General features: G+C 28.5%; 1 protein-coding gene across 3 annotated transcripts; it reads right to left on the reverse strand.

The window, feature by feature from the left end:
* Positions 1–795: 795 nt before the first annotated feature.
* On the reverse strand, positions 796–11264 carry LOC145334809 (perlucin-like protein). 3 transcript variants are annotated; one of them, XM_080180416.1, is made up of 12 exons: positions 11233–11264; positions 6549–6603; positions 6135–6176; positions 4963–5088; positions 4474–4572; positions 4115–4188; positions 3961–4036; positions 3689–3730; positions 3495–3614; positions 3223–3323; positions 3092–3153; positions 2841–2915 (listed from the first exon to the last, which is right to left on the reverse strand). In XM_080180416.1, exons 2-10 carry the CDS (start codon positions 6598–6600, stop codon positions 3223–3225), a joined length of 732 nt encoding a protein of 243 aa, XP_080036542.1. In that variant the 5' UTR covers positions 6601–6603; positions 11233–11264; the 3' UTR covers positions 2841–2915; positions 3092–3153. The 3 variants fall into 3 exon arrangements, with proteins under 3 accessions (XP_080036545.1, XP_080036542.1, XP_080036544.1); XM_080180418.1 differs by lacking the exon at positions 3689–3730; XM_080180419.1 differs by lacking the exons at positions 3689–3730; positions 3961–4036; positions 4115–4188; ... (3 more) ...; positions 6549–6603; positions 11233–11264 and adding exons at positions 796–909; positions 1252–1330; positions 1508–1581; ... (1 more) ...; positions 2143–2262; positions 2432–2470 and having other exon boundaries at positions 2819–2915.
* Between the last annotated feature and the right edge of the window lie 2481 nt (positions 11265–13745).

The raw sequence follows: 13745 nt of genomic DNA on the forward strand, positions 1-13745 counted from the left end.
TGTCATGGCACAAAGCAGGCACAACCCATTACCATGCATAGTTAGGACTTTCAGAAACAGATAGTGAGATCAAAAAGTTAGTTGTTTGTTTTGGGTATTTTTGGACAGTAAAAGAAGAGAAAAAGACTGATGGAAAGCAGCATTGCCCTTATGAGACAATTGTCAAAATATGTCCTAAGGGTGGCGTCCGTAGTGAAGCCAGAAAACATTTTTCATCTGATTATTAAACCTTGGAACTGGGAAGCATTTGTTTAAACTTATTACCTGGATAGAACTTTCTAAATGTATTGTTGAGAAAAAAAATACCTCATTGTCTTTATCAAAGAGGTTGTTTTCAGAGGGTACATTTTATATAAAAGTATCCTTTTTATTGTGTTAGTCAAATAATGACCACTTCTTGTTAACAAATTTTTTTTTCCAAATTAAAGTTATTATTGCACTGGTAAAAAATATTGTTTTTAATACCCACAAATTACCCACTTTTAAGTTTGTATATACTCTTACTTTATTATTCTGTTTAAAATGAAATATTGCCTATATTTGTTTCCTTTGTAATTAATTATGAGCCAACTGAAGTTACTTGGAAAATGATAGATAAAACCTATTATTTTTTTGTTATTAATTTAAGGAAATATATGCCTGATATATCAATTTTAAAGTAAAAAAAGACATAAGTTTAAATAAAGGTTTAATAATAGGTCTACTATTTTTGCTTCTTAGTCCCTGTGCATCTAACCATTATTGACAAACAGACCAAACCACGCATTAAAGCTTTTATTTTAAAAATACAATTAAATGAATTATAGGTTAATTTTATTAATCTTTAAAAAAAGTATAAATAATACTGAAAAAAGAAAAGTAATCCAAAAGTCTTGTTATTTCAGTCAGGGTAATTACAATCCACTCATGCTAAAATGAAAAAGAAAATAATATAGATTTACAGATATTTTTTGAAAATATCTCATTTTTTATATTGGCTTATTAAATCTTATGGCAGAAGTAAAATATTTTATGTCCCCCTTTGGAGCTGGGCCCCCACATTGTGTGTCCCATTGTCCCCCATTGTATGTGTATACTGCCCACAAATATATCAGCCAGCTGTTAAAATATTTATTAGGTTCTGCACACTTACACTTTCATTACATTAAATTCTAGTAAAGTGTTATACAGTAAGATTGCTTGATAGTTAAGTAGATCCTTGTATAAAGCAAAACAAGTGATAGAACAAGTGTGTACAAAATCAGAAATTACCTTCTATTTGGCACAGAGAACGATAAGCACTAACACTGCATTTCGTATCTATCCACGTATAATTACCATATCTATTTGCCTGAAAGTTTAAACTTAATTATTTTATTTTATTGACAATTAGTTTAGATGATAGATGATTAATAGATGTTGAATATCAGGATTTCTAGAAAAGCTTTCAATATATAATCATATATATAAAAAATGAAACAAAAAAACTAAATATTAAATTGAAATCAAATAATGTGTTCATAATTACCGCAACACAGTTGAACTTTTGCCTATAACTTGGAGATGTAGCTGGATGATTTTTTCTCCAATCAGTAAAAGTAACTGAAATATTTTAATGATTGGTTGTTAAACTTGAAAAAAAAATTTTGCTCTAAAATTATAAGTAAATATTTTTTTCTAAATTAAATCATATGAAATAAAAATATACACCAAAAGTTGAATTAAAAATTAATTGAATTGAGGTAGTTTAGTGTTCAATTATAGATATCTGATTTAAGGAATTCACATATTCATAGGTTAGTTAATACCTGGGGATCCATCTGTCCACACAAAGGATCCTTCTGTAGCTTCATCTGAGGCACCCAACCAGGCTCCATTTGGAAAGGTTGTCATTTCAGTAATCAAAAAATCTGAAATATTTCCAAAAATTATTCATTTTTTGTCTTGTTGCTGAGAATTTTAAATAGAGATTGTTAGGAAGGGCAATTCAAGTTGTAGAAATTCATTTTAATAATTTCTTTTAACTTTTAAAAAAAACTTCCTTTGAATACTATACTAAATAGATATAGTTGTAATCAAACTACACCTCTATTGTTTTGGATGAAATAACCTACAATTTATATTACATTAGTGAACAAGAAAAGAAATGCAAATTTTACACACCTTTGATAAACTCACTTTCCTGGCTTGTGCGGATTGTAGCAAGTTTTCCACCAATATCCAAACAATTCTTTTTTGCTGTATACCAATCTGTGTAATTTTTCACTAATGTGTAACAAGATCCTAAATATTAATTGATTATAAGTTTGAAAATATGCTTTTGTATCTTGGTTTAAAACTATACTATATAAAGTCAACAAGAGCAAACAGCCAAACACTGTTTAAGTCAAGGATAATTCCAAATAACCATAAAACTTTATTTATTATCATTTTAGAGTTGCAAAAAGTGTACCTGATTCTGGATTTATTGTCAAACCTTCTTTACAAGTTACTAAAATCATAAATGTATATTTAGCTAATTCATTTGATGTATCTATCTAATCAACATAAAATCTTAATTCTTAATTAATTATCGCACATAATTATACAAATAAAATGTAGTAACATAAAATCGACAATGCTGAAAGATCCTTAAAAACTTAGGCTTAACAATCAGATCTTCAATCTAGAAATTATGAAGGGGCTAAACTTAGTTATAAAACAAATTCACTTTTTAAAACTGATATTACTTTAAACACATGATACATTGAATTTTAAACATTTTTACCTAAATAAAGTGTATTCAATTTAAGAAGAGAAACTTTTATCATTTAGTTGTGAACATAATCTAATTTCATACCTCTAGAAGTTGGGCTATGTGTAGGATATCTTTTACAAACAGCTGATAATTTGCTTCCACAGTTTGCTGAAAACCAATCCATATTTGATCTTCTCAACTAAATCATATAAAAGAAATCAGATTATCTCAAAATGTAAACCTTGAGAGGTTAAAGAGATTTTCTTGATAAATTATTTCTATACCTTTTTTTGAATTCTTTATTAAAAGCAAAATAATATAGAAAAATTTTAATATTAGAGATAATTTTAAGAAAATTGTTACAGCAATAATCACCTTAAGACAGTTTTCATTTCTGGAAAAAGTTGGCTGTCCATTGCTCCATTTGGAATAAGTTGCTAGATTAAAATTAAATGAAATCAATATGTTCCAAGATTTTTAAGAAGTATCATGCAACTATTAAGTACCTAAAGATATTGGGGAGCCATTGGAACTCCAACCCATGAACCATCTTTTGCAACATTACCATCTAACCAAAAGTTCTGCTCATCAGATGGGTTCAAAAAGTCTGAAAGATTTAAAATGATGTATATTATTTTCTTTTATTAATAAAAAAATGTACAAACTTAATGAATAAAGTAAGCAATTACACTGTTATGAGAATTGAAAGTTTATAGATTTTTGATTCCAGGAACATTTTACAGTGAACTGCACCTGATCCCAACATTTAGAGTATTACCTCTAACAAACATGTATTCTTGATATGTTCTTATAGAAGCAAGTTCTGCATTCAATGAAGCACAACTCTTTTTAGCTGTTTCCCAGTCATTTTTATCATCAAGTATTTTGTAACATGTTCCTAAAATTAAGTTTATTGTATTCTTAAGTTTAATTTCTTATAGCAGAATAAAAGATTTAACAACTCTTATTTACTTGACACAGGATCTTCTGTCCATCCATTTCCACATTTATTGACTGAAAAATTATCAGATTTTACTTTTTAAGTTGGATGATTATGCCAAATTTGTGGTTTATTTTATTGACTGAAAAAAAATCAGGTTTTACTTTCTATATGAGATGATCATGCCAAATTTGTGGTTTATTTTATACAAAACAAGAATATAAATTACAGCAAAAGAAAGTATTTTATTTTTATTTATTAATTGACCAAGTAAGATTAAAATTTCTGACAATATCTTTTATACCTGGTATCATACATACTGATGAAAGTTTTGCTGTACATTTCACATCATTCCAATTCCAAGAAAAACCCTTCCACCACTTTATTTGAAAATAATTTGTAATATTGGTTTACAGAAAACAAAATATCAATAATTATGAAATAATCTTAAATCTTACTGCAAGACAGTCTTCGGTTTTGTTATCATATATACCAGAGGGTTGTCCCTTATCCCAATCAGTAAAGCAAGAAACTAAATACATGTAAATGATTCTATATCAAGTGTACATTTTAAAAAGTTACAAACCAAAAATATGTGATTTATTGATTATAAACAAAAAGTAAATATTCTTAATTGATTTTTTGAATTAAAACTAAATCATACTTTTAAATATAATATGAATTGTATTTAATTTACTATTGTAGTTTGATAAATTTAATTAAATTTCAAATATTTATTTTACTTGCCAAAAAATACAATTAGGTGTACAAATTTTAAGATTATCTTATCTAGATTTTTCTTTGTAATATAATCTACCTGCAGTTCCATCTGTCCACATCCATTTGCCTGCATTATAAAAATCTGTCCCCCCCATCCACGCTGCAAAAGGTATAGAGGATTCTTTGGCAAGTATGTCTGCAATAAAATTAATTGATTTTTATATCTTTTTTTCTGCAAATAAACACAATTAATTTCTTAATGTTTTAAATATTTTTTTTATAAAAAAAATTTTTCCTGAAAAACAATTTTCAACAAACTAATCAATTTTGCTTTTTCCTTTTTCTTAATTTATAGCTAACGTGACTGAGAGGCCTATAATTTTTGATATGATTTTCAAATGTTATAAAATAAAATAGTTAGAAATTGGTTTGAACTATATATGACAAGTAAAATATTAATTAAACAAAACTATATATTTTTTATTATTTTCCATTCAAAATCTATCCATAATTCCTGAATATTTTTCTTAATATGACTTCTTTAGTTAATCTCCTTTACACTTCCTAAATTTATATGTAACTATACCTTTAACAAACTTATTATCCTGACTGGTATGGATAGTTGCAAGAACTGCACCATTACCAATACTTTCACATTTCCTTCTAGCTGTCTCCCAGTCAAGTGATTCTTTTACCAAGAGAAAACATGATCCTGTTAGATTATAAAAAGCTTAAATATACCATTAAAACCATTATAAGTTTGATTCTAATTAAATCAATTAATTTATATTCAAATATTCAATATGATTATATTGACAGCTAAATCTGTATATATTGCCCTGAAAACTGCAAGAATGAAGAGAAAAATTAAATGCCCCTACATTTTTAATTAAATTGCAGTGGGTAGGATTGAATCTTTATTTTGTTGTTTTAGTTTTTACAATAAAGATAATATTAGATTATTGGCATCAGAGAAAAGTTGAGGTGACTGTTTAATAAAGCTAAATAACTTTGTAATCTATAATACAAAGTAAAATGATGTTTGTCTGTCTGTTTTAATAAAGCTAAAAAACTTTGTAATCTATAATACAAAGTAGAATGATGTCTGTCCGTCCGTCTGAAGCTTAAGATCTCGGTAACTACGGACCTGATTGGATTCTACTCTTCAGGGTATATACCTATTGGTCCTGTGGTGGTTTTTAGCTATTTTCTTGGGGGGTGGGGCAACCCAAACCCCCTAAAAATGAAAATTTTCCCCCCCAAAAAAATTGTTCTTATTTTTTTCTAATTTTAACGTTATTTTTATGTTTTTATATATTTTTTATAAATTTTTTTATTTTTTTTATAGTTTTTTCTATTCTTTTATATTTTCAATTATTTTTCTTCTTTTTAAATTTCTTTTCTTTTTTAAAACTTTGTTTTATCAAATTCAAAAAGATTGTTAAAACTTCCTTCTCCTGTAGGGGCGAAGCCCCAAAAAGGCTAATGGCAAAGAAATTTTAAAAAATAATAAAAAAATAGAAAATAATTCAAAGGTTTAAATAATATAATAAATATAAAATGTTATAAAGAGTTATAAAATGTTATAAAATACAGAAAATATCAAAAAAAATGTAATTTTTTTTTTAAATTCTCCCCTGTACCTTCAGAAAAAAGCCCCTAGAGGCTAGGGGCGAAGCCGCTGGTAATATTGATATAAGAAAAGAAATAAATTATGTATAATTTTTGCTGCTCATGATTTGATTTTAAAATGTCTACCTGTTATCTGATTTCCAGTCCACCCTGTAGGGCAGTTAACTTCTGCAAAAATAATATTTATAATACAAAGTAGCTTGATTTCTGTCCTTGCGTCTGTCTGTCTGAAGCTTAAGATCTCAGTAACCACTGAACCAATCGGATTCTACTCTTCAGGGTATATACCTATTGGTCCTGTGATGGTTTTAAGCTATTTTCTACCCCCCTAAATTTTAAAATTTCTCCCCACCCCAAAAAAAAAAAAAAAAAGTTCTGGGGAAACTACTTCACCTAAAATTTTTTATTTATTAATTTAGATTTATTTAAAGCTTATGTTATTATGCTCAAGAAATTTTGTTTAGAAATACTTAAATTTGAATGTAAAACCTTTGTGCAAATATATGTACACCACCATATAATGTTTATTAATAAATTTACCTTGTGATAATGTTGGCGCCAATATAGCAAGTAAAAGGATCAAAATCCGCATTTTCTATATATTCGAAGATTAAATAATGTCATAAGTAATTATTTTCAAAATGTTTGTATAGTTTTTTCATTTCTTTCAGAGATAAAATCAACCTTATTCGACATTCACTCAAAGCCCCAAAAATAATGGACTTAAAAGTGTATTAAACTGTATATAAGACATTTGCGAATATATTGATACCATTAATTTGCCTCTTAAATCAAAAAAAGTAAGTTTTTTTAATATTTTTCTCTTGCTACAAATCAAATTTCAAATTTGAGTCACCAAAAATCCTAAACTAATTTTTGCTCTAGAAGAATCAATTTTTGGAGTTAGAAAGTGCTTAATACCTCATTTTAATTGCCTGGCATTGCTTTATAATATATAGGAAATAACTTGGTTGTTTATAGAACAGCTGACTAAAAAATCAAGGTTTTGTGATAAACCCACTATAGTTGTTGCTCCATAAATGATATTTTTTTTCCCAATTTTTTTGGCTGTAAAGAAGCTTTATATATTCATATAACATCCACCTAAATTTGACTTTTGGTATTTTATTTATAACATCACCAGAGGGAATTGAATTTTGGAAAAAAATATCAATTTATATTTTACACTGCTATGCATTGTTCTTGTTCTTGTTTCTAAAAAATATTTATATTATTAAAAAGAGAATTATTTAACGCTTCTATAGGTATGTTTATCATTTTTCTAGGCTAAATATAACTATAATTACACCATTTTAAATTTAGACATCATAACATATTAACACAATTATTGAATCAGTCTGTATTATTAAGCTGGCAACCCTTAAAACAGCTGCATTTCATTATCCTATTATATAAAGTAGTAAGCTTTCTTGTCTTCAGCTTAGGATTTCTAAAATTACAGTACCTATTAAGGTCTCTGTTTTATGGAAGCTTCTTATAGGTCCCTGGATAGTTTTGGAATTTTGAAAAAAATATCAATTTATATTTTACACTGCTATGCATTGTTCTCGTTCTTGTTTCTAAAAAATATTTTGTAATTAAAAAGAGAATTATTTAACCCTTACAGATCGGGGGGGGGGGGCTCCAAGAGCCCCCCCCTCTAGTTTTTTCGATCTCATTTTTGTTGTAGGTAAGATGGAGTGCTGTGACTTTATGACTTTTTAAGTTTAGTAATTATACGTCAGCAAGAGTTGATTTTATTAGGATATCTGGTCTGTGTCGGTCGTGGTGTCCAGTCAAAGTCGGTTGGGTAGAACCAAAATTAGAAACAAATTCTAAAAAAATCTTAATTTCTACATTATGACTTTTGTGTATAAGGAGAAACCTAAAATTTTTTTGGTGAATACTTAGATATCAATGACCTTCTGAGAAAAAATGTGTTATGACCGTTTGACCACTCCCTGACCGACTTTATGACCGCTTTTTGTCCAGCTTTTACTACAGACATATATCATGAATATCGTGGCTTCTATTACAGCTAGAGTCCTATAATTTTTTTTGGTAAATTCTTGAGCAACATCAAACAGATAAAAATATTAATCAGCGCCGCCAACCGCCGTTTTACCGCCCTAACCGCGGAAATTGGCGGTTTCCGTTATTTGCCGTTTTTTGGCGATGATCAGAAAAAATAATTTTTTTGATATGAAAAATAAAAGTTCATCCTAAAATTTGGTCATCCTAGCTGCAAAATTGGCTGCTCTACAGCTGTTTTAAAATTTAGCGGCTGGCCATTAAAAAGCGGCTAAGGAGCGCCCTGGCTGCTATGACTAGAAAAAGTAATTTTCTCTAAAAATACACATGAACCACCAGATAAAAATTTTACGTCTTTATCTGTAACAGGAGCCGAGATAAAGGGGGGGGCTCTTGGAGCCCCCCCCCCAATCTATTAAGGTGGGAATTGGGGCCCGAGCTGTAAGGGTTAATGCTTCTATAGGTATGTTTATCATTTTTCTAGTCTAAATATAACTATAATTTCAGTATTTTTTAAACATCATTATATTCAAGTTATTGTAATTTTAAATAAAATATCAATATCAAGAACTATTGGAACAATTTTTACCTTGCAAAACAAGGTGTTATAAAGTGTAAGATCCCTCACAATACCTATCTGTCTGTCTATAATGCATTACACATGTAATGCTAATAAAGAGGATGCTATAAGAGTGCTATTATAATGTGAACTTCTCATAATTGAATGGGCTTCCTGAAACCAGAGACCATGAAGTTGGCCTAGTCACTACAAGGGGGAGTGCAGGAATATCCAGGGGGAGGTGCTTGCAAAAGGGTAATTTTTTTAGGGATGGGGGTAATCACCCCCTATAATATATTATGGGGGGTATAAACCCAGCCGAGCGCTGCAGCCATAGTCATTATTTTGAAGACAGAGGTATAAAAATTTCAAAATTGTAATATTATTAAAATAGCAGTCACTCCTAGGTTTTATTTAAGCAATGTTCACTCCAATGTTTTTTACTCCGACGTTTGTCCACCTAAATGTTTGTCCACTCTGACGTTTGTTCCATTCCTACATTTGTCCACTCCGATGTTTGGGACTCCTGCATTTGTTCACTCCAATGTTTGTCCCACTCCTGCGTTTGTTCCACTCTGACGTTTGGGACTCATGCATTTGTCCCTCCAATGTTTTTCCACTCCTACATTTGGCATGGAACTGATTATTGGTTGGGGTGCTAGTTTGATTCCTAGATTTTTAAGTTTTCAGGATTTTTTACTTCTATTAAAAAAAATTTAAAAGGCTGGGTTTATACCCCCCATAATATATTATAGGGGGTGATTACTCCCATCCCTAAAAAAATCACCCTTTTACAAGCACCTCCCCCTGGATATTCCTGCACTCCCCCTTGTAGTGACTAGGCCAACTTCATGGTCTCTGGTTTCAGGAAGCCCATTCAATTATGAGAAGTTCACATTATAATAACACTCTTATAGCATCCTCTTTATTAGCATTACATGTGTAATGCATTATAGACAGACAGATAGGTATTGTGAGGGATCCTACACTTTATAACACCTTGTTTTGCAAGGTAAAAATTGTTCCAATAGTTCTTGATATTGATATTTTATTTAAAATTACAATAACTTGAATATAATGATGTTTAAAAAATACTGAAATTATAGTTATATTTAGACTAGAAAAATGATAAACATACCTATAGAAGCATTAAATAATTCTCTTTTTAATTATAAAATATTTTTTAGAAACAAGAACGAGAACAATGCATAGCAGTGTAAAATATAAATTGATATTTTTTTCAAAATTCCAAAACTATCCAGGGACCTATAAGAAGCTTCCATAAAACAGAGAACTCAATAGGTACTGTAATTGTCGAAATCTTAAGCTGAAGACAAGAAAGCTTACTACTTTATATAATAGGATAATGAAATGCAGCTGTTTTAAGGGTTGCCAGCTTAATAATACAGACTGATTCAATAATTGTGTTAATATGTTATGATGTCTAACTTTAAAATGGTGTAATTATAGTTATATTTAGCCTAGAAAAATGATAAACATACCTATAGAAGCGTTAAATAATTCTCTTTTTAATAATATAAATATTTTTTAGAAACAAGAACAAGAACAATGCATAGCAGTGTAAAATATAAATTGATATTTTTTTCCAAAATTCAATTCCCTCTGGTGATGTTATAAATGAAATACCAAAAGTCAAATTTAGGTGGATGTTATATTAATATATAAAGCTTCTTTACAGCCAAAAAAATTGGGAAAAAAATATCATTTATGGAGCAACAACTATAGTGGGTTTATCAGAAAAACCTTGATTTTTTAGTCAGCTGTTCTATAAACAACCAAGTTATTTTCTATATATTATAAAGCAATGCCAGGCAATTAAAATGAGGTATTAAGCACTTTCTAACTCCAAAAATTGATTCTTCTAGAGCAAAAATTAGTTTAGGATTTTTGGTGACTCAAATTTGAAATTTGATTTGTAGCAAGAGAAAAATATTAAAAAAACTTACTTTTTTTGATTTAAGAGGCAAATTAATGGTATCAATATATTCGCAAATGTCTTATATACAGTTTAATACACTTTTAAGTCCATTATTTTTGGGGCTTTGAGTGAATGTTGAATAAGGTTGATTTTATCTCTTCAGTACAATCAATATATAGCTTTAAAATGACTTAAGATCTCAGTTAATGCAATTAAAAGATAGCTGAACAAAATTCCTAATGATCATAATGTGTAAAAAAAAGAAAAGAAATTCTAATAATTTATCATAGAAAAAGAAAAACATTTGAAAACCTTGCATAACACAACATCTTTTCTTGATATTTTTAAAATTATGTAAATAAAATCACTATAACCAAAAAGTAAATCTTGAATAACTTTTTTACAAGCTGAATTTTTAAAATTTGTCTTACTGTTTTACACACTATAGGTAAAGTTTCACTAACTTTAAAGTTCTTAACCTTTTAGACCTCTTTGTCCTTAAAAATACCTGTCATCAGAAAACCTTTTATATAAAATATTCTACTTTTTGGGGGGATAGTCATTTTCCATCTAATTTTTTTCTTTCTTTTTTAAACAAACAAAAAGTCGGAGCCAACCTCATCTAGAAACAAATCTACTAATCATGATTAAATACAGTGCTAATAAAGACCAGGCTTGTTAAAAGTATGACTTACCTATCACTTGTAGAATATACAAATGAGTAGAAATCTGCTAAATTAGAAATATTAGGCTTGCAATTTATATAAAATAACAAGTGTTTTTGGCGTTATCCAATTGTGAAAATTTGAGTCCCACCCCCATTAGAGATCAAAATTAATAATTCTGTATTATTATTAATTACTTCATTTTACATTAATATAAAATTCCAAATGTCTTTTTGTAAATAACATAAGGATTTAACTTTTCTATCCTTAGTTGTAGAAAAAGTCAAGAATGTTATTACTTAAGTAATTAAGGTTTAGGGTCAAAAGTTTGATTAATTAATCCTGGCAGCCCCGATGCCATTCAAAATTTAGATATATACATATATGAAGATTTATAAAACTAATATCTAAAATTTTTCAGCTTACATCCTAGAGCAAAGCTAATATCATACTCATGATATGTATACATTCCCTATTTATATGTTGAGATTTAAAGCAAGATTGTTTCATAAACAAAGATTATAATTCCACCCCCTATTTTTATAAATCAAAATAAAGTAAAGATTGTAAGTAGGAGCTGATCGTAAAACCAATATTTTAATTTGATGTTCATTGGTGAATGAGACAGGTTTTGGTCTCTTGGTTTTTATACCACTGTAATTCCAATGTATTATTTTCAGTTTACATTCTATGTTGGCATTGTTGAGAGTTATTCATTCAGTCAAAATCTGTATCTATCTGTATGGATTTATTTTTAGTACCTCTAAACTATCATTTTGGTGTATGCTATGTATAGGATTAATAAAAGATTGATTACAAAAAAAAAATTTCAAATCGTGAAGAAATACGATTTGTTTTGGGTTTCCATAACTATCTACATAGATAATTAGATATCTAGACTTCCAGAGACTAAAAACACATTTTTCTTTACTCCTGAAGATAAGAAGATGTTAAATTATAGAGAGAGGTTTTGTGATTTTTATATTGATCCAAATCCTAGCTGTTGGTATATTCTACAAGTAGAAGCGGTGTCAATACATCTTTGAGAAAGCCATAAAATGTCCAAAAAGTATTCCAAAACCTAAATTTAAGATAGAATAGCTATAAAACATCCAGGAAATTAATAATAGTATTCATTAGGTGCAGTCAATATTTTTTATTCCTTGGAATGATATTGCAGAAACTTTATTAAAGACAGTTAAACAATAATTCATAATTAAAAAAAATATTTTATTATATTAAATTGATATTAAATCACACTTTTCTTTCATCTTATCTTTCCCAATTAAGAATGTCTTATACCAGCTTTCATCTGCTAAATTTTAAAAACAATGATATAAAATATAAATCACTAGGGATAAATGTATGAAGAAAAAAGGATTAAAATATATTTCTGTAAAATTACAATCTTTGAGGAAAGCTAATTCATACTGCAAAATTATTAAAGTGAAAAAATTAAAGATTTACCTTGGCCTTTATTCCTGGTTCATGTATAAACAATATAGTTATTTTGATGTAATATTTTTTTTTGTATTTAGTATAATTTTTTGAAAGTTATTGAATATGAGACTAATTGTAGAACACGTTTAACCTACATTATTTTTTTTTATTTAAATATTTCTTTCTTTATTGGTGACAATGTCTGTTGAGACATGAACTTTATTTAAATACTTTTTCCTGTTTGAAGTCTTTAAACGTAGATTTGTCGCAGTTTTTCGTTATTTGTATTCTAATAAGACCTAAAGCTACTGTTTTAGTACAACTTATTACAAAAATTATTAGTTTTAAAAACCCAATGTTTTTAGGCGTTTCATATTGAGAAAATACACTTTTAAGATAAATGGCAATTAAAATCCTTATTTGTATTATAAAAGGTAACTTCTGCACTATAATTCCAAAATTTTTATTGATTTTAATTAACCCATTAGTGCTGAACCGGACATTAAAACCCGGTTCCGAAAAATGGAAAAAAAAACGGTTTCCGGCTCCATAATTGCATCATTCTCAGTATGAATCCCTCCTCTACTACCCTGGCTTTCATTTCCCCCTGGAGCAGGCAGTTTAGCTTACTTCCGTTTTATGGTATAGCTCAACAAAATTTGAAAATCATGAAATTCAAAATACCCCTTCTAACTTTTTTTGTTTTTATAGTAAAGTCGCTGATTTTTTTCGTGAAATCTAATGTTTATTGACAAGTACATCTATATGTGAATTCGTTTTATTCAAATTATTATTTTTTATATGATTTTTTTATCGTTTTTTTACGCCCTATTATGACCCAGTTCGGCTTGGCCATACATACCCGAAAATTTTAAAACCCGGCTCGGTTTCGGTTTTTATTACCCGGTTTTAACTTTTCAACCAATAAAAATAACAATTAACGTCATTAGTAAGGGTTTGAGCCACCATAATAACCCTAGTAATCTCTATAGGTGTCACCCAATAGTTTCATGATCGTTTTCTGATATGTAACACCCAAATTTTATATGTTCTTTTTTTGTAGTGTGTGTCTTTTAAAACTTCGAGCAACGGGTTTTTTTACC

The sequence above is a fragment of the Acartia tonsa genome, chromosome 12 (genome assembly GCF_053477335.1).
Source record: "Acartia tonsa isolate MP-2025a chromosome 12, ASM5347733v1, whole genome shotgun sequence".
In the NCBI taxonomy this organism is placed as follows: domain Eukaryota; kingdom Metazoa; phylum Arthropoda; class Copepoda; order Calanoida; family Acartiidae; genus Acartia; species Acartia tonsa.

Excerpts from the sequence above, each read along its gene's own strand:
- LOC145334809 (XM_080180416.1), bottom strand. The coding sequence starts at position 6,600 with ATGCGGATTTTGATCCTTTTACTTGCTATATTGGCGCCAACATTATCA. Across the intron at positions 5,089-6,134 it reads GACTGGAAATCAGATAACAG|GATCATGTTTTCTCTTGGTA; the intron begins GTAGACATTTTA and ends ATAATCTAACAG. Across the intron at positions 3,324-3,494 it reads AGAATACATGTTTGTTAGAG|ACTTTTTGAACCCATCTGAT; the intron begins GTAATACTCTAA and ends TAAATCTTTCAG.